General features: G+C 46.9%; 1 protein-coding gene across 6 annotated transcripts in view; it reads left to right on the top strand.

Moving 5' to 3' along the window:
* The first annotated feature begins 1,478 nt into the window (after positions 1-1,478).
* Positions 1,479-20,426, top strand: part of Atp6v1c2 (ATPase H+ transporting V1 subunit C2) — a 35,708-nt gene continuing 16,760 nt past the window's right edge. For 4 of the 6 annotated variants that reach the window (XM_051205956.1, XM_051205955.1, XM_051205954.1 and 1 more), the window contains exons 1-4: positions 1,490-1,540; positions 2,646-2,784; positions 4,520-4,587; positions 15,891-15,976. In XM_051205956.1, coding sequence (XP_051061913.1) covers positions 2,656-2,784; positions 4,520-4,587; positions 15,891-15,976 — 283 coding nt within the window. In that variant the 5' untranslated portion in view covers positions 1,490-1,540; positions 2,646-2,655. Of the gene's footprint in view, positions 1,541-2,631; positions 2,785-4,519; positions 4,588-15,890; positions 15,977-20,426 lie in introns of those variants that run through there. The other 2 variants (XM_051205953.1, XM_051205957.1) reach the window with 2 other exon arrangements.

Raw genomic sequence — 20,426 nt, 5'->3', positions numbered from 1 at the left:
AGTGGCATTCATCACCTTGACCTCAGAGCACATGCGTGGTGATCCGACTTCTTGCCACCACCTGTCACAGCAGGTCTCAGACCACATCAAGTTCTTTCCCCAAGGATGGGAAAACATTCGCATGAGTGGATTAACTCCTTTGCCAAGGCAGCAGCAAACACCTTCTTCAACAGCTGCCTTAGCATTGTCTCTCCCAGAAGCCCCTGAAATCACTGCCTGCAGAAAAAAGACTGCCTAGCTTCCTCTTTCCAGCCCTAGAAATAAATTCAGGGGCTGGATTGTTTTCTCTGAGAGACAGTCAGTCCTGGCTTACCTCTGCCTCCCCTGTGCTGGGAGGTGTGTGGGTCACGATGTCTGACTCTTGTTTTACACTCATGGTTTAATTCTTGAGGTTTCCCCTTTCTGGTTTCAAATATTTTTGTAGATTTATTTATTCTCCTTTCTTCTCTCCCTCCACCCCCCCATGGCATGTGGTCTGTGCACACACCCCCCCAGGTACCCTTGTAGAGGTTCTCTCCTTCCACTCAGATGGTCAGGTTTAGTGGTGAGCATTTTTATCTGCCGAGGCATCTCATGACTCCACTTTCAATTTGAGATAGACTATGTACTTAAGCCTTGTAGGTAGGACCTTCCCCACCCACCCACCTATTCTTACCTACCTACCTAACTTCACTGGGAACCAAAACGGACATTGGGCTGAGCTGGCAGGAAGGAGCTCAATAGTTACACTGGAGTCCTATGAAACTTTCCCCCCATTTTATTATGTTTTTCTGTTGTAGCGATGGAACCCAGGGCCTTGCACCTGCTAGGCAAGTAATCCAGCTGAGTTCTCCCTCAGCACGACTCCAACAGCGTTAAATCCCCTCTGTGTGGGTGACGTGAGATGAAGATGACTGTTGCCTGAGCAACTTGGAACAACTGGCGCCCACGCTGACCGTAGAGGAGCCACTCCTCCCTGCAGGTGTGTGTTGGAAAACATCTGTGAACCTGTTGCGCTGCTTTCCATGGGTCTCTCGAGCATGTGATCTGGAGCAGATGATTTCCCTGGGTTCTCGGTGGGGCTGTGGTGGGGTGGGAGTGGGAGACTGTGGTGGGGTGGGAGTGGGAGGCGAAGGCTGCAGCAGCAGGACCATCTGGGAATCCCTTCGCTGAGGTGTCTGTACTAGTGCCATCTGGTCAGGCTCGCAGCTACTGCCCCCCAACTCCGGCCTGAGCCCACTTGCGGAAGAGATGTTGGACCCCCGCGTCAACTAGTGTCCCTTCTGTACCCTGCCTGTATAGTTCTTGGCCGGAGGATGCTCTGCAAGTGTCCGGTCCCCGACAGCGCCACTCGAACACCTAGGGAGGAGGGCAGTCCTATGCAAATATCCGAGGGGCCCACGGTTGGTTTGTCCCTCCCGCTGGAATAAAAGGGGGCGGGCCGTGCTGTGGACTGTAGAAGCCGCTGCCTCCCGGGAGCCGGCTGTGAGCTCCAGCCGAGCCTCCCTCCCAGCGTCCCCCAGTGTTTGTCTACAGCCCAGACAGTCTCCTGCCGCTCCTGGTAAGGACTCGTGGCCGAGTGGCGACAAGAATCAGGGGTGGGGAGCGAGCTGCTGAGGCAGCCAGGGGTGTCACACGTGTCCCCCACCGGGTCTGCACCTCCTTGTGCCCTCGCGGCTGGCCTGGGTGTGCACTTTCCCAACGCGAAGGTGGGAAGCCAGCACCCACGCTGCCCTCTCCCCGGCTTAGCAGGTGGCATCTCCCCAGGAGCTGCGCACTAGCCAGTTTGTCCCCAGGCAATATGCAGTCAGGTCGGAAAGAACAGCATTTAGTTTGTACAAGGTTAGCAGGGACAGGCAGGGTCTCTGGTGGATGTGAGATGGAGGTAGGGAGAAAGGAACACCGCAGGGGGGCTCACGCTGTCCCCTGGTGACTCCAGTTTCTGCAGATGTCCCAGGATGGAATGCACTAGGGAGGTGACAGGAGCGGAGAACCCGCCTGGGAAGGCGGGTGGATGTGCCCACGTTTGAATGAGCAGTACAAACCGAGGCTCCTACAGCCCTATGCAACGTTGAAACTGCTGGTTGTGCCGGCTCAGCCAGCTACCTAGCCCTACAAAGAGCCATCTCCCTCAGCAGAAAAAAAAGAAACCCTTCTGAAGTTTGTTTCCAATGCTAATTCCAGTCTAAACCAGCTGACATCTGGGGTTTAACCTGATGTTAGTGTGAAAAAATCCCTTGTTTCCCATCTCAATATACCCTTCCCAGGTTCCATAAAACACAGTATGCAGAGATGGACAGTGTCTTCCCAGCAGGCTCCTGACTGGCCCATCCTAGAGCTGCTGGGCACTGGAGTCCGGGAGTACAAGGAACATTGTCTGGGACCAATCAGAGCATCTAGGGAGGAAGGGTCATGAGGCTTCCCTGTGACCTGGGGCTTCCCTGGCCAGGACAGACAAATTGCTTAGGGGACAGGTGGGTGTCCTTAAAGCTGCTGAAAATGCACAAGAAGGTCAAAGCCAGGCATGACAAACAGTAAGGTGGCAGGGCCTGGAGAGGATTAATTCTGAGGTAGGAAGGGTGAAGTAGACACTTGACACATCTCCACTCCTGTTTCTGTTTGTGTGCATTTGTCTTGGTGCCCGTTGGTAACCGGATAACCGGAAGACTTAGAAACATGTCTGAGTTTTGGCTTATTTCGGCCCCTGGCGATAAGGAAAACTTACAAGCTCTGGAGAGGATGAACAGTGTAACCTCAAAGTCTAACCTGTCCCACAACACCAAGTTTGCCATTCCTGACTTCAAGGTAAGAGCCCCAGAGAGGAGGGAGGAGTTATTGATTGGAGAAGGGCAGGGATTTCTGAGTGAGGAGGTGATTTCTCCAAAGCTAAGAAGGGGAGAAAGATGTAGGGCAAATATAGGAATGGTGAAGAGACATGAGCTAGAGGGTGGACGGGGGTGTCAACGGAACTGTGGCCCTCTGGACTTGAAGCCATAAGTAAACATGGATGGGTTAGCCACGGTGGATAGAGAGAGTATGGATGGGAAGTAGAAGGGCTGCTTGGGAGAGTGGTCCTGAGTCTTCTGTTTGTCTGCAGCATTCAAACAGACCCAATGCATAGCTGAATGTGTGATTGGGGAGGCCTTCAGTTTGGATGGTTTTCTTGATCTAGAGGCAGGCCAGGGAGTCCAGGACCTTTCTGATTCTTTTGCAGGAAAAAAGGGGGTACAGTGGGGGTTCAAATGGGGGGTCCTGAGGGGACTCTTATAGTGGATGGGGAGGTTAGGATGAATGCTAAAGATGAGTGCAGTAAGGACAATCTTTTTAAAAAGTATTTTGTTTGTATGAGTGTTTTTGCTTGCATGTATATTTGTGCACCACCTGTGGAGGACAGAAGAGGCCATCAGAGACTCTGTAACTGGAGCCAAGTGGGTGCTGGGTATGGGACCTGGGTCCTCTGGAAGAGCAGCCATCTCTCCAGCCCCCAGGAATGATCTTTTTCAAAAACATTAGGCCAGGTGTGGTAGCTCACACCCTTAATTCCTGCACTCTACGGGCAAGTTAGATGATTGCTATAAATTCTAGGCTAGCCTGCTCTATGAAAGGAGTTCCAGGGCTGAACTGTGAGACCCTTCCTCCAGAGAAAGGAGGCTTGGGCTACAGTCAGTCCCCACAGCCATGTAAAAAGCTGGGTGTGGCCACCTGAGGAACAGACCCTTCCTTCCTGTGTCTCAGAAAAGACCTTTCAACAGATCTTTGGACATTACTATACTAAGAAACAGACCCTGAGTAATCAGAAAAGGACCTCTATAAACTGAACTGACGTCAGGCCACCAATAGTCCTTCCCAGGAGAGAGCTGTGTCAGCTTCTTCTGTGGGCCATCCTGTACTAGAAAACAAAATTTAAAAAAAAAGCAAGTTTGGGTCCCTAGCATCTAGACCAGGTTTCACTGGAGTGTACCTGTAACCCCAGCACTGGACAAGCAGAGACAGGGTCCATGGACATCCAGGCCAGCTGAACTGGTGAACTCCATGTTTCAGTGACTGTGTCTCAAAAGAGCAAGAGAAAGAAATTGAAGAAGACACCTTATGTTGACCTTTGACCTCTACATGTATAAGTATCTGCACACATGTGTGTACATACGACACACTGACATGTACACACTACACACAGATAACAATAACACTTAATAATAAAATTAAAAAGACAGGTTTTTGTTGATGCTTTTTGAGACAGGACAGCTTTGGCTGTCCTGGATCTCTCTCTGTAGACCAGGCTGGCCTAGAACTCACAGAGATCCATCCACCTGTCTCTGTCTCCTGAGTGCTTGGATTAAAGGCGTGCACCACCACCGCCCAGTTAAAGAGATGGTTCTTAATCTAAGTGTTTTCCCAAAGTGTTTTCCACCTTTCAGTCTGGCTGTTGGCTAAAGACATCCAACTCAAAGTGAAATAAGCACCCTGCACAGCTGTTGAAAGGATGCCTTACACTTGTTGGCCCAAAAGCACATGAGCTTAATTCCTTTATGGTCTTTTCTAGGTGGGGACCTTGGATACCCTTGTTGGTCTCTCTGATGAATTGGGCAAACTCGATACCTTTGCTGAAAGGTAAAATATTTCTTATTTACTATACACAAGTAAGAATTTGACACTGTTGTCAGAGCACACAGCACTCTTGCTTTGGAAAAAAACAAAGTATGACTTGTTTAAACGTGGTCTCTAGAAGCCGGAGGAAAGGACCATTGAACTCACATGGGGTGTTGTGTCGATAATGCTGCTAGTGCTGAGTCCTTTGCGTCCCTTACTGGGTTTCTTTGTTTGTTTGAAGACAGCTCCTTCCCTTCCTCCCCTCCTCCCGTCCTCCCTGTCCCTTCCTCCCCTCCTCCCTTCCTCTTCCACCTCCCTTCCTTTCCTCCCTTTTCCCTCCCCTCCCTCCTTCTCTTCCTCCTCCCTTTCTCCCTCCTCTTCTCCCTTCTCCCTTTCTCCCTCCTTCCTCCTCCCTTCCTCTCCTCCCCTCCTTTTGATCTGAGCCTCAGTAAGTAGCCTACGTTGTTCTTGAACTGTGTAGCAGCCATGTGGCTGCCTTTAACCTTCAGCATGCTCAGTGCTGGCCAAGGCACCATGTCCACCTTCAGTTTGATTTTTAGTAATGAATGTACATAAGAAAAAAATCCAAACAAAAATAAGACAACAGAGTGAAAACTAAATTTCTTTGCATCTGATTGCCTCCTCCCTGTTCCTCATCACCTCATTTCCTATCTCTTGAAGCTTTGTTATCATAGTTGAGTAGGTAAGGCTTCCAGAGACAGCCTATGAAAGTACAAGTTAATATGTGTATAATCTTGCTAGATGCAGGGACGCATGTCTGAAGCCCAACACTCTAGAGTTTGAGGTCAGAGAACTGCTTGAATCCTGAGTTCAAAACCAGCCTGCTCAGTTTTGCAAGATTTTTTTTTTTTGGAGACTGTTTCTCTGTGTAGCTTTGGAGCCCATCCTGGAACTCACTCTGTAGATTAGGCTGGTCTCAAACTCAGAGTACCATCTGCCTACCACTGCCTCTTGAGGGCCGGGATTTAAGGCTTGTGCCACCACCACCAGGCCAAGATTTTTCTTTTTTGTTTTTGTTTTTCCAGACAGGGTTTCTCTGTATCAGCTCTGGCTGCCTGGAATTTGCTCTGTGGACCAGGCTGGCCTTGAACTCAGAGACTGACCTGCCTCTGCCTCCCTAGTGTTGGGATTAAAGATGTGTGCCATTATGCCCTACTGAACACAGCATGATTTCAATAACAAAATAATAAAAGCTGGATGTGGTGGCACATGCCTCTAACCTCAGCACTTGGGAGGCAGAGGCAAGAAGATCCAGAACTCAAGGTCACCCTCTGCATAGCAAGTTTGAGTCAGCCTGAGGTACTTGAGACTGTCTCACAAATAGAACCGTGTAGCCTTAAAATAATTGTATATAAATAGTATATTCTATTCTCTATATAATAACATATAGTGTATCTTGCTCCTTCCCACCCTTTTGCTTAATAATATAGCTCAGCGAAAGTTTCATGCTAGCTCGTGACTTGGGGGTGTGTTACCTTGAGCAGTTCTACTCTCTCTTGATTGTTGGAAGTTTACATCTTCTAGTCTTTGGCTGTTGCCAATAGTGCGCTGATGCTGTCTCCTTGGTGTACTTGTAGAAGCAATGACAGTGGAGGTACGGACTCAGGAGTCTATGCACATACAATCGTAGGTGTGGCCCCTATCGCCCTTCGAAAGGTTGCTGATCCCATTCATATTCTCACCAAAATGGCTTCAGAACTGGATTTTCTTATCCCTGATCAGTCTTTTGCCCTATGAGACAGGATGGCTTAATACAGGTAGAGGCAACCCTTGTCACTGTCGTTTGCAAAGCTGTGAGAAGAAATTAGCCATGATGATAACCATGAGATAACAGTGGCTACTGCTCTGCTCTCATGGATGAGTGAAGGGGAGAGACGTAATGCCAGTCTTGAACCTGTGAAATAGTGTCACCCAGGAAAAAAGGAGTAGAGTGTCCCCATGTGTCAACTTCCTTTTGCTGCTGCTCTGTGCCACACAGAGGTCTGACCGGCTTTAGGTAACTCAAGTCCAACAGTTACATCAGATGATCTACACAGAAGCAAAGACCCCGAGAGCAGCCCCCTGTCGTAGACTGCCTCAAACTTTCAGCTTCCCCTCTCCAGGCAGGAAGTGTGAGATTGTGTGGCCCTGTGCATTTGGCTTAGGAGGCATGGGCTATTTCCCACCTGGCTGCAGAAACGGCAGCTCTTCAGAGTTTCCTTTTTTGAGATCTTGATACCATTAGCTGCCCTTCTGCACACACTGTAGCTCCTTCCTCACTCACTGAAGCTCACCCAGACAGCACTGAGAACTCTGATGTGGGATGATTCTGGCTTTTAAATTATTTTTTGCATGCTATTTCTTTCTGATAGGCATTCATATTTTGTCCTGTGCATTTTGATTGCACAAGTCTTCCCTGATGGTAACGCAGCATGTGCTTAAACACAAGAATACACATGCTAACAGGGTGAGGGCTGCCATTGGGAGACGCAGATGCCATAAAACGTGTTCAAAACAGAAGCAGGTGTGTTGGGGGATGCCATGTATTGTTTCTGTTTTCCTGGTTTGCATGCATTCCCAGGCACTTTCCTTCAGGCAATTAGGGCACTTGTGTGCTGTGAGAACCCTCAAATACAATCTCATATAAGGTAAGTGTCTTGCCTTAGGAGTCTGTCAGTACTGGATTCTAGTCATAAATCCTCCAGTCCTTAGGCAAGGCCACCCCAGTTCTTTAAATAGTACTCAAGGGTTACTAGCTAAATACGTGCTAGCTGGACCTGTAAGCCATGCAGCAGGAACCTGTCAGCACTGCCTCTGGCCAGGGGAACAGAGAAGGGACAGTTTTCAAGGTGTATTGTTTCCATATCCTTTTATTATTTATTTACTTGGGCACCCGAGTGTTTTTCCATGTAGCTGCAAGGCTCCTGCTTAGGAGAGCACTGTTTTTAGAAAAGCTTATTCCTTTATGACGCCTGTGTTAGTTCTCTCTGTAACTCATTTAAAAAAAAAATAATAAGAGACCTGGTGATTTTACCTTTAAAAGCCCCCTCCCCTTTAAATAGTCAAGTCCTTCACAGATCCGTAGCCTATGCTGTGGTAACAGTTGGCCTTTCACAGGCACGTTGCCCCATGTGGCCACTCAGCTGAGCCTCGTGGGCTTCTCTGATACATTGTTGACTGCCACTTGCCCTTGGGTGCTTTTTTCTTTCCCGTGTGGTTCCATGAAGTTGTCTAATAGTTGACTGATCAAAGGTTACATACATGGGGTGACTGTCTGCACGGTACTGCTAGAGTTGTCATGAGGATACCGTGAATGTATTTGGGCTAGAATTCTAGAGAGGTCTTTAGGTTTCCCGTCTCTGTCTGTGTGACCTATGACTTCTAACCTTTTAAAGTTTTACATATAACCTTGATCCCTTCTTGCTTTGTTTGGATGCTTTTCTTAGCTTTTTCTGAGAAAGCATATTGAATTGCTAGCTTAGTTCAAAATTTTTTATTACATTTATTTGTTGGATGTGCACACATAGGTCAAAGGATAACTTGTGGGAACCATTTTTCCCCCACCATGGCCCCAGAGATGGAACTCAGTTCATCTGAGCCATCTTAATAGCCTTTGCTTATTCTGTTCTTTTGAAATACCAAAAGCAATGAACTTTTCCTCTGTATACATATGCTTTCAATTTTAATGTGTATTGTTTTATTTTTACTTTAGGTATTCTACAGTTTTTAATCCTTATATGTTTGAAAGGTAATTTTTTAATTGTTTTTTTTTTATTTTGTTGCTGTTTTGAAGGCTAAATCAGGATTTGGGTGGTGGTGGCACACACCTTTAAGCCCAGCACTTGGGAGGCAGAGGCAGGAGGATCTCTGAGTTCCAGGACAGCCAGGACTGTTACAGAGAGAGAAAACCCTGTCTTGAAAAACCATTAAAAAAAAAAAAACAAACAAAAACTGAATCAGGAGCTATTTCTACCTTTGAGAATTTGAATTTTCTTTATGACTTCACCTACTATTGACTCTTTCAAAAAGATGTGCTTTAGTGTGTGTGTGTGTGTGTGTGTGTGTGTGTGTGTGTGTGTGTGCATGCAATGCATGTGAAGGCCAGAAGAGGGCATCAGATTTCTAGGAGCTGGAGTTAACAGGCTATTGTGAGCCACCTACAGGGTTGCTGGGAGACAAATGAGTCTTCTGTGAGAACAGGAGAACAGTAACCTCCCTTAACTGCCAAGCCATCTCTTCCACCCCACTTTTGTTTTATGAGACAATCTCCTTAACGTAGCTCAGGCTAGCCTTGAGTTCCTCTAGTCTTACTGCCTCAGCCCTTCTGAGTGCCTTGTTTCTTTCCTATTGTGATAGACTGACTATACATTTCACTAACACATTGAATAAATTAACCATCATTGTTCTTTTAGGTATTGCTTCCGTCGTTAATGCAACTTTATGTTTTTGATGATCCTAAAATTATACCCCCAGATTGCAATTATTAGTTCTCTTTGGTTTTGATTCCCAGTAACACATACACACGTGAGCGCGCGCGCGTGCGTGCACACACGCACACACACACACACACACACACACACACACAATTACATGGGCAAATGGCATGGTATATTTAAGCTGTTTGTACACATTGCCAAGAGAGACTGCCATTCACCTGGCAGAAGGAGGAGGCTGTGTGATTGTTTTCGTAAGTAGTTCTTGGATTCATGGCCAGACTAAACATCTTCAAGTGCCTATTAAACACCTGTGGTTCTGCTTTATGCTTCACCTGTTTCCTGTGTTTGTTCACGCAGCCCCTGAACACCTCCCTAGGGTGCCTGTCGCCTTGGGTGTCCTGGATCTTCGCTCTGGGGGGGGGGGAACAGGATCCTGTATCAGGGCACAGCGGCTGGACTGCTTTGTGGACTGACTTTTGGCAAAGTGTCAAAATGTAAATTTTTACTGTGTACTGACACGTTGCTCTCCAGATGCCAGGGGTGGGAGGTGAGGCACTGAACTTTTCGTAAAATGCTCTGGGACCCCAGACCATTCATTTCATGACAGCCCTCTGGGAGCCCAATTCAGATCTAGTAGCCTGCCTTATGTCTCCTCTGGGGGCTAAGGTGCTTTGGTTTCCTGTCTTTATTTTTTGATATAGGGTTTTAGGTAGCCCAGGATGGCATCAAACTTGTTATATAGAGAAGGATTACCTTAATCTGCTCTTCCTGCCTCTGCCTCCTGAGAACTTACTCGGCTGGGCCATAGCGTGGGCTCAAGTTCTAGAATGCCAACTTGGCAAAAAGAATCCTGTTTTGCATGGCAAAGGAGATTTTGTTGAGTGGCTGTACACCATAACAGGGACACACTGGGGACAGTGGGACATGGGGCAAGTTTGGGGTTTCTGGTTGTCCTTGGGGGCGGGGACTACACTTGAGTGCCTCTAGCAGACAGAGACCTGCCCCTTTGATAGTGATGAGGAGGTTCAGATGAGCTGTGCCTTGGGGGCAGTCTTCCTGGCTCTCCGGAGCTCAGTTTCCTCCGCAGTCAAACTTTGTCTGGTTGGTGAGGATTCAGATAATGCTCTGCAGAGCCCTCTGAGAACCAAGGAAGGTTCAGGACATGGAACTTGTTGCCTGCACCCAACCTTGTAACCTGTTCCCTCCCCTCCCGGGGTCTGGTGTGTGCATGTGTGTGAAGACCAAAGCACAGCCTTGGGTGTTGTTTCCCAGGAGGTAGCCACATTTCTTCTTTTGATACAGGGTCTCTCACTGGGGCCTAAAGTCTCATCAAGTAGCTTGGACTGGCTGGCCACGAAGTCTCAGGGATGTGGCTGTCTGTCTGTGCCTTCCCAGCACTGATTACAAGCATGTACCATCACACTAGTTTATTTTGTTTTTAACATGGGTTCTGGGGATCACACATAGGCCTTTGTGTCCCTAAGCAAACACCTCACCAGCTGAGCCATGTCCCTAACCCCAAAGCCTGGCTTCTGCAGTACCTATTTGTCCTTCAGGAGCTTGGAACCTTGCATCTGCCATCTGGGGCAATGGGGTAGACTAGCACTTCTACCAGAAGACTGGAGGCCTGGGCAGGCAGGGTTGCTTAGACACTGAGACTCTACCTTGGGGCCACTGTGTCTTTAAGGCCACTTAGGAAGAATCTGCTCTTTACTTGAGCCCCAGGAACTATGATTCAGGTGACTGTGGAGTGAGCCTTTCCTTCCAGATTCATCCAGTACCTGCAGCTTCTGCCCTCCTACCTACAGATGGGGCCTTCCAGGACATTAGGCCCTACACAGCAGCCATTTCCTGGCTGTGGTTACAGAAGTTGGGGATCTGAGATCTCTCCTGCCTGGTGTTCATCTGCACTCCAGGGCAGGAGAGCTGAAGTTCTGTGCTCAGTCCTTGGAGGGGGGGGCTACTTTTGGTGCCAAAATCTAGTTTTTGCATACTTTTTTCTTTTTTAAGGTTTCCAACTTATTGGTAGAATTGTCATTAAAATAAATACTCTCACAAATCAGTACATTTGTAAGATACAGTACAAATAAGACTATTTTAAATAAACCAGGATCAGAGGTGGTAACACACATCTTTAATCCCAGCATTCGGAAGTCAGATGCAGACAGATTTGAGTTAGAGGCCAGCCTGGTCTATAGAGTGAGTTTCAGGACAGCCACGACCACCCAGAAACCCTCTCAAAATACAAAACAAGAAAAAACAAACAAACAAAATAAACCAGGGTCTGGAGAGCTGGTTCAGTGGTTAAGAGCATTTGCTCTCTTGCAGAGGACTTGAGTTCAAGTTCACAATCACAAATGCCTGTAATTTTCACCTTCAGGGGATCCGACCTCCTCTTCTATAGTCTGTGGGTACCCACACTGACAGACTCATAAACCCACACAGACACAGACACCTAAAGATAAAATATATATTGAAAATAAAATTATAGAAGACTGCATTATTGCACATTGTTTTTAAATCTATGTTTTAAAAGCAAAGTTAACCATTTTTCTTTTCAAACTATTTGTATCTTTAAAAAGTTTGCAGTTTTGTGAGTCTGCATGTTTTTCTGTGGGTGCCTGTGTGTGCCCATTTACATGCCTTTGTGTATGTGCATGTTTGTGGATGCACATGTGTGCAGGTTCACATGCCTTTGTGTCTGTGCATGTGGAAGCTACTGGTCCAACTTCTTCCAGTGCTGTCCATTGCTTACACAGACTGGACAAGGCAGTTGAAGCCTGTAATAGCATTTCCAGGGGTGGGCCGAAGACTGAAGGACCCTGCGCTTGTTGGCCAAGCAGACTTGCTAATGAAAAACACTTAAAAAATAAGGTGTGCATGTTTAAGGAAGATACCCAAGGTTAACCTGTGGCCTTCACACGTATGTCTAGATGCTCATGTGTGCCTGCTCACTTTTGTACATGCAGACAGACAAACACACAGAGTATATGTAGTGAAATGTGTACATTTTCAGTAAACAAATTGGTGTGTTTTGACAAATACGTATTCACGTGACCAAGTGAGATCTTTTTACATATTTATTACATATGATCTATACATTTTCCCATGTGGGCTAATACTCATTACGTTTTAAGAAAAATAATTTTCATCGTGTGTGTGTGTGTGTGTGTGTGTGTGTGTGTGTGTGTTTGTGAACATGCGTGGGTGCCATAGTTGACATGTGGAGGTCAGAGGACAACTTGAGGAAGTTGTTTCTCTCACTCTACCACGTGAGTCTCAGAGATCAAACTCAAGTCTTTAGGGTTGGTAGCAGGTGCTTTGGCCACTGAGTCATGTCTCCCATCCTCACTACTCATCTTGGGCAGATGTTTTAGATTTGTATGAATTCTAGAGACCCTGCAGTTTTCCATCCGTTTCTTCTGTGACACTTGCTCACAAAGTCACTGTTAAGATGGCATTAGCCATCTGGAAACACTGTCCCCAGAGTTGGGCCTCCAAAACATGGAGGAAGCAACAGAGGAAAACAAAACTAAACAGGGGATGGACTTGAACTTGTAACTCAGAAGAAAGTGGCCTTCTGTAGTCAGCAGACCTGAGGAGGGACCTCCCTGAGGATCACAGACACGCAAATTGGGATGACAATGAGATTTCCAGCTAAAAGACTGGCAGAGATTAAAGGACTCCTAAGGTTGGGGTTGGTCAAGGTATTGGGAAACAAGGAGGCTTCTGCATTCTGCGGGGAGTGGACATTTGCTTGTAATTAGAGAGGACTTACTTGTCATTATAAATGTCATTACTTGTCATTCCTTTTATTCCAGTAGTCTGTCTACACACCTGTACAAGGGGGTAAAATGTGTGGATCACTGCAACATCAATTCAAATGGGAAACGACTCCCCTGTGGTAGGGCAGCATGTTGGGATACTTCGCTATAGAAGAAATGAGGGAACCTTCTCGCTTCTGACAAGAGACACATGTGATGTAAAGGGAGGAAGGGAAACGTGAAAATGGCACGCGACCCTTAAGTTCCTTTCGTCGAGAAAAAGTCTTCTGGTTCAGTGACATGGTAATTCTCTGGTGATCACAGTTACTGATCACAAGTTGCTTTTGTTCTGAAGAACAAGTGATTTTTCTAGCTATCAAGCTTCATCAGAGCATGCTATTCTGAGATGTCCCGGAAGCTGTGTACATGCTGAGGGGCCATGTTTGCTATAGTGACACTCTGAAAGGAGGGGCTCAGGTGGAGAACAGTAACCATAGAGGGTGGGCAGCTTTTGTTTATTCATTCAACAGGCATTGCTGAGCCGGGTGGTGTGGTAGCTATCACCTGGAATCTCACCTCCTTCATGTGAATAGGGAATTATTGGATGGATTGCAGTAGCCACAGTAATGGGTCCAACTCCCTTGTGTTACTATGGTGATTTGTATAAGAAAAGGAACTTTCAACAGCGCTGAAACTGCAATTCTGTGACAGCAGGGACTTTGCTTAGTTTGCAGCACCTAATTCTGCTTGGTGCAGAGTAGTCATGTAGTGTATACAATTTCCCTAATGAATCAGAAAATGACAGGAGGGAGGCTCACTCATTTCAGGGTGACTGGAGGAGGCCTTGTGATGAAGAGGCCCAGAGTAGCCTGGGACAATGAAGGGGCCTGGGCTGAGATACAAGTCCAAGGCTGCAGGAACTGAGATCACTGCTGGAGGGAAGCAGGCTGGACATTTGGTCTCCCTTTCTTTGATCTGCTGAACCTGCCTAGGAGCCAGAGGGCAGAGACCCACAGCACATCTCTTTTAAGGCAAATGCCTGGGAATGCATCCTCTACTCCATATAAAAGCCTGGGACACTGTCATAGCACCTCAGCCTAAGGGCTAGAAAACGGCTCAGTTAGGTTTGTGGCCAGGGCTCTCCTCAGTGATACTATTTACTGCCAATCAAGGAGAGGCAGGCAAACTATGCTGGGAGGCATTTAAACACAAGGCAGGTCCCAGTGACTTGTCAAAAATGCAGCATGATCTCCTGGCCAAGAGCCTTGTCTTTGAAGCCCACTTGCAGACACTTGATAGGGGCATATTGTTTCAGTTTTCTCATCTAAGAGGTGGGATAATACTCAACTTCCCAAAGTTCTTGTGAGGCTAATACAATGATTACGGAGCAGTTGACACCTAGACTCCTACAGATGAGAGCTGGTTATCAAAGGAACCCTAGGCACACTTGACCCCAGTGGGAGGTGAACTCTGGAAGAATGCCTACTTGGTGTGTTTCTTGTACTTGGATGACAATAGTCATCCTCTCAAAACATTTTATTTACCAGGGGCCACAGGCAGGTGGATCTCTGTGAGTTCGAGGCCAGCCTGATCTACAGAGCGAGTTCAGGACAGGCTCCAAAGCAATACAGACAAACCCTGTCTTGAAAAACAAAAAATTATATTTATGTACTTAAAAAAAACCCTTTTTAATTTTTTTTTTAATTTTATGTGCATTGGTGTTTCATTGGCAGGCCTGGAACTTGCTGAGTAGATTAGACTGGCCTTGAACTGAAGATCCACCTGCCTCTCCCTCATGAATTCTGTGATTAAATGCATGGGCCCAATGCTTGACCTTACTAATTTTTGAGACAGGGTTTTGTATATCTCAGGCTGGCCTCAAACTTGCTAATTAACCTCCTTTCACTTACCGAGAGTTGGCATTTTGTATTGTTTGTGGTGCTGGGGATTGAACCAGAGCTTTATCTGCTAGGCAAGTATTTGAGCTGTATCTCTAGCCTGGTTCATTTAATTATTTATTTGTATCTTTTTAAGCTGTGCTAGGGATGAAAACTAGGGCCTCGCACATGCTAGGCAAGTGCTCTGGTTGTTCAGTTAAAACTACTTCATCCTTGCATCTCTCAGTTTCTGGCCATCAGCCCTGATTTACTTCGATGGTCATGAAAACATGTCTACCCTCTTTCCCTTACTTGCTTTCAACTACACGGTCTTTCAATCTGTCTCAGTTTCTATGGCAGGCCCAAGGTACCATACTCTGCATGGTCAGTGGGAATTGTAGCTGCAATAATGGAGGACCTTGGAACTGGGGACAAAGCTCAGTTGGTAGAATGTTTGTCTAGCACATACAAGGGCCTGGGTTCAGTCCCCAGCACCACAAAAACTGAACATAGGGTTGCATGGCTATATTCCCAGCCCTGGGCAGGCAAAGACAAGAGGATCAGAAATGTAAGGTTATCATTAGCTACATAGTGAGTTTGGGGACATCCCGGGGTACAGGAGACCTTGTATCAGTTAGAGGAGAGAGAGAGAATGGAAATGAAAAGGGACATAGTCCATCCTCCATCTGTGATCTGGTATATGGCTTGAGTCCTTTTAGTATGTTTACTGGAGGCCCAAGATTTATTTTTTTCTATAAAATCAATACCAGATTATACTAGAAAAACAAGTAGAAATATTTGCCCATAGCAATTGCCAGCGATTGTCTTACTAAGTTTCTGTGTTGTTTTTTTTTTTCTTTCCATCTGACAATATAATGTGTGCCTTGTTCCACCGTATTTGAAATTCTTTGTAAACCTTATTTTCAAGGGCTGCCTAATAATCCCTGCTTGGGTAGAGCATCCCTCAAACAATCCTCTATTGTTGACTCTTCAGGCTGATTCCAGCTTCTTATTGTCAGAGCCCTGCTGCAAAGAACATTTTTTATTCAGAGAGCTTTTCTGGGTTCTTTCCTGTTTCCTCCTGATGGTTTCCCAGAAGTGGAGTGACTGGTTCAAAGGTTCTTAATGTTTTAAGTCTCTCCTTAAGATTGCCAAACTGCTGCCCCAGTGGCTTCAAGGGCTCCTTTCTCTGCCAGGAGGATGGGGGGAGCTCCTCACCCTCACTGGATCTCTCTTCTCTCCCCTAGCCTCATAAAGAGAATGGCTCAGAGCGTGGTGGAGGTCATGGAAGACTCCAAGGGCAAAGTCCACGAGAACCTCCTGGCTAATGGAGGTAGGTCCTCGGGAACCATGTCCCTCATGATGGTCACAGTGGGAGCTCTGTTGAGCCTAACTATCCCATTTGTGAGAAATCTCACACATCTCCACCCACTTATCATTTAGTACTAAGCAAGGCCTGGAATGTGGCTGTATGAGCTGAGAAATGCCTCTAACCACAACACTTCACTTCCAAAGTTTTGGCTTCCCATGCTGGATGGATATGTGCCCCAGTACTGTTTTTGCTGTTAAGTGTACACATGCCATTTGGGCTGTATTTTAAATGGGCAGCAAAATGTGGAGACTTTGGTGGCTCACACCTGTAATCCTACCGCTGGGGAAGTAGAGGCAGGAAGATCAGGTGTTCAAAGACATCCTGAGATACTTGTAAGTTCAAGGCCAGCCTGGGTTATCTAAGACTGTCTCAAAATATTTATAAAAGCAAAACCAAAAACAAAACCCAAAAAACAAAAAAACAAAACAAAACAAAAAACCAAAACCAACCAAACAAACAAAAACCCCAAAAACCAAAAGACAATAAAACCAAACCAAAACAAAACAAAAAAAAAACCTAAACCATACACACTTGAAACAAAACTTGAACACTTTGAAAACTCTAGAATTAAATATTTACATGTCTGTAGAGAGAATGAACCCTGACTGTACATATTTGTTGAAAATGAAAGCATACATATTTACAGTTACATCATTTGGATAAATAGCACATATAGACACACACGCATGCCACCTAGAAATGTCTGAAATCTTTTACTGGTTTAAATTGGCCATTCTGAACCTGGAGCTACAATGTCTTTGTGGTTTAACAACCCCATCTTATGTTTCAGGTCTGAAGGAAAAGATGAGATGTTTAAAGAGTAGGTTGTGTCTTGTTTGCTGTGCACATGCCCATTGTGCTGCTGCATGTCCCTGGGAGAGTGGGGTCTCAGGCTGCTCGTAGGGTACAGTGATCAGGTCTCCACAGTTTCTCAAGCAGCCACTCTCGAGCTTGGTCACCATACCCAGACGACACAGTTCACAGTTGTTCCTATCTTCCTCTCGTCCTCTCTGTTCTCCTGGGCAACCTGCATGATACCTGGACATGGGTTTGGGGTAAACTTCGGCATCTTTTTGCTTGTTCTCTGCCTGGCCTTGAGGCTTGTCTCTGGTGACCCACCTGCTCTGTACTTTACAGCTCAGCGAGGCCTTGTTTCATGAGGTTCACCTGGATCATGAGTTCTAGAACAGGCTACTCCTGGTGTAGCTGTTAGAAAGAACCATTGGCTTAGTATTTTCTCTCATGTGCTGTAACTGGCAGAAATGAAAAAATGAGTAATATTATTTCACATTATTTTTTGAGAAGGTGTCATGTGCTCAAGGCTAGCCTAAAGCTCACTGTATAGCCGAGGGTGACTTTGAACTTCTAACCATCTTGTTGCCACTTCCCAAGTGCCAGGATGATGGGTGTGTACTACCACACCTGGTTTATGCATTATTTAAGCATACACTAAAATGCTGATCAACATGCTTACCACATCCCAGGGCTGGGAATATGGCTCATGTTTACCTAGCAAAGCACCAGACCCTGAGTTCCACCCTAGCACAGCACCAAACCAACCCTGAAAAGCAAACAAACCCATCCACTTAGCTTTCAACTAAGAGTTGATGCCACTTAAACATAGGTGCTGCTCTGTGTGGGATGTGGCCCGTCTGAATGTACTCTTTCTAAGAGAGAGCACACTAAGGGATGGGGAGAGGAAACTTGGTCTTTGTTGCTTGTGCTCAGTGTGTGTAATTATCTCCAGGCCCCTGCAAGGCCTCTGTGGGTCAGTCCCAATCACTTCCAAGGCTATTTCTTAGCATGCTCTGTGAACCAACCCTGCCAAAGGCCTACCAGCATGATGAGACATTGCCTACAGTAGCAGCCTAACTTTAAGTCTATACCTTTGTGTTGATGCCTCCCAGGAAGTCCACTGAGGGTCAAGAGACCTTTTCAAACTTCACTGGACTCAGACTTTCCCAGAAGTTGCCCTTCTGCAGGGCACTCTCAGACTGGGGATGGGATTTCCTAGAGCTCTCTGTTGTTCTTTGCATGGGGTTTGAATCCTGCCAGAGGATTTAGGGCATTGATCTCATAAATACTTGAAGGGGTCAGCCCTGGTCATGCCATGCACTGCCCATCTTGACCAGCTCACTCTCTGGGCCTTGCTTTTCTCACTTGAGAAACAACTTAGCAACAGTATCAGTCTAGGTTCTCAGCTTTGCTAGGTGTCTTTTGCTTTTGCTTGACTTTGCATCAACTGTGTGAAGCATGGTGAGACCTAGACCCATGTGACTCTAGTAGAAGCACGAATGCACACACACACACACACACACACACACACACACAAACACACACACACACACACACACTTCTGGCTTGGGCTGTGGAAGACCTGTCTGACTAGGCAGGCATTGGGCTGCCGCCCATGCAGTCATAATCCTGTATGCTGGCAAGGCTTTGGCTTGGTTTTTCAGATGTTGCTCAAGAGGCAGCCACCTGTGGGGAGTGTGTTTGGAGAGAGCAGGAAGGTTGGGATGGCAGAGGCCACTCAGGAGTAATACGCCTACCCAAGGTATAGACAGGGAAGGACTTGCAGTTTGTGATCAGGAGCAAAGGTTGGTATCCAGAGCTGGCATTGAAGTGGAAGACATGATAGAGGAAAGATGAGGAAGAGGACACTGCCACCAAGACAGAGGCCTGCTGACCGAGCTCCCACAGGAGACCACCGTCAGCCTCCCGGTGCCCTGGAACTCACAGGCTGGTGGGAGAGACCCACAGTGCCCCGCACCCTGCAGTGGAACATGCTCTCCTAAGAGGGAAACCACAGGGACTTTGGGTTGGTGATGAGTCATAAAGAACAGAGCATGCTCTTAAGTGTGTCTCTGCTTAGCAGCCTATAGAGTGTGAATTCCCATGGCCGTCTTGGCTGTGATGAGTGAGGCTGGCTATGTCTTGAGCATTCTATGGAATTCTTGGTTCTGTGGGGTTCTGTGATGAGCTCTGGAGACATGGAGGAGGGGTAGAAAGAGGTTGAGAGGTTGGGCACTATTTTGCCTGGGTGGAAGGGCTCTGGGATGCTGCAGGTGACATGGAGGGCCCCTGAAAACACATCATCCTGACATCTGTCCTGGCTGCTAGTTCCCCACTTTCAGGAAAGGCTTGAGGTCTCCAGTGAGAGTTCTTTCTCTTGCCCAAAGCTCTCTCAACAGTTAGCATTGCTGTCTCTTCAGAGGCTTCATGTGACCTGTTTAGCTTTTGGGTCACAGGAATGACAAAACTTGTCCTACTGCCAAAGCCTATACTGGTATCTGCCAGTCCAATTGGACCACCATCACTTTTCCACACGCAATGAGGTTTCCATAGCACTGTGTCACTCTGTGGCCGAGGCTGGCCTAGAACTCACTATGTGTGGTTCAGGATAGGCTCAAATTCAAAGGAATTTTCTGCTTTAGCCTCCTGGAAGTTGAGATTATGGCTGTGCACCACCACACCTTGTCAGGTGTTTCAGGTTCTAATGAGGTCTCTGCCTGGTTGTGAACAGTCACAGTCTGTGTCATCAAACAGTCTTTCCTTGGCTACATGTGGGTGAGCCTGGGCAGGGTGCTCTGATGCCCCCTTTTCAAGAGCACAAAGCCCCCAGCATCTTAGAGATTCTCTTGTCACAGGCCAAGGTGCTGTGTAAATTCTAACACCAGCGTGGTCGATGTCCTACAGAGGTTCTCTCCCAAGCCTCTTCTAAGTCCAGCCACTCTGGAAAAAACCCAAGAGTGTGGGTCTTGTGAAGGGGCTGGTGGGTGGTTGAGCCTCCTTCGTGCAATATAGTTGGACCCATGACTGGAAGAGGGACCAAAGACACTTCTTTGTGATGGGCAGGGTGTTGGGTACTCTGCGTCATTTCTTCCTGCTGCAATGCCTCTTACATAACTTATTCTGTGCTGGAGTTGCCTCATGGGAGATAATGGCATCCCTTAATAGGGCTGAAGAGTCAATCAAATGACTCAAATGTATCCCAGCCCGAGGTAAGCTCCAAGTCCACAGCTCCTTACTGGTTGGCATGGCATCACTGTTATCTTAAGGCATCCCTGCCAGTTAAGTAGTAGGCTACTTCCCTCTTGAATCCCCTTTGGTTTCCATCTTCTTGGGGATTAGTACATCTGTGCGTCAAAGTTGGGCTTGCCTCACACTTTGCCCTGTCCCTTCCACTGCTCCATGGTCCCCAGGTTAATGACTGTCCTTCCCTCCACCCAACCTAGGAATTTGGGTGTCACTTTACTTCATGCCCTGTGTGTCACTGTCCCTGCATCCTGCTGAGTGGGTCCCCTCCTTTCTGCTCCCAGAGCTTCTTGTCTGTCTCAGCTTTTCCCTCTCCCACATCCTCACTGGCTTCTGTCCACTCCCAGACACGCACCCTTCCACTGCGTACTCT

The sequence above is a fragment of the Phodopus roborovskii genome, unplaced genomic scaffold (assembly GCF_943737965.1).
Source record: "Phodopus roborovskii unplaced genomic scaffold, PHOROB, whole genome shotgun sequence".
Classification (NCBI taxonomy): Eukaryota; Metazoa; Chordata; class Mammalia; order Rodentia; family Cricetidae; genus Phodopus; species Phodopus roborovskii.
This window is presented reverse-complemented; position numbering and strand designations above follow the sequence as displayed.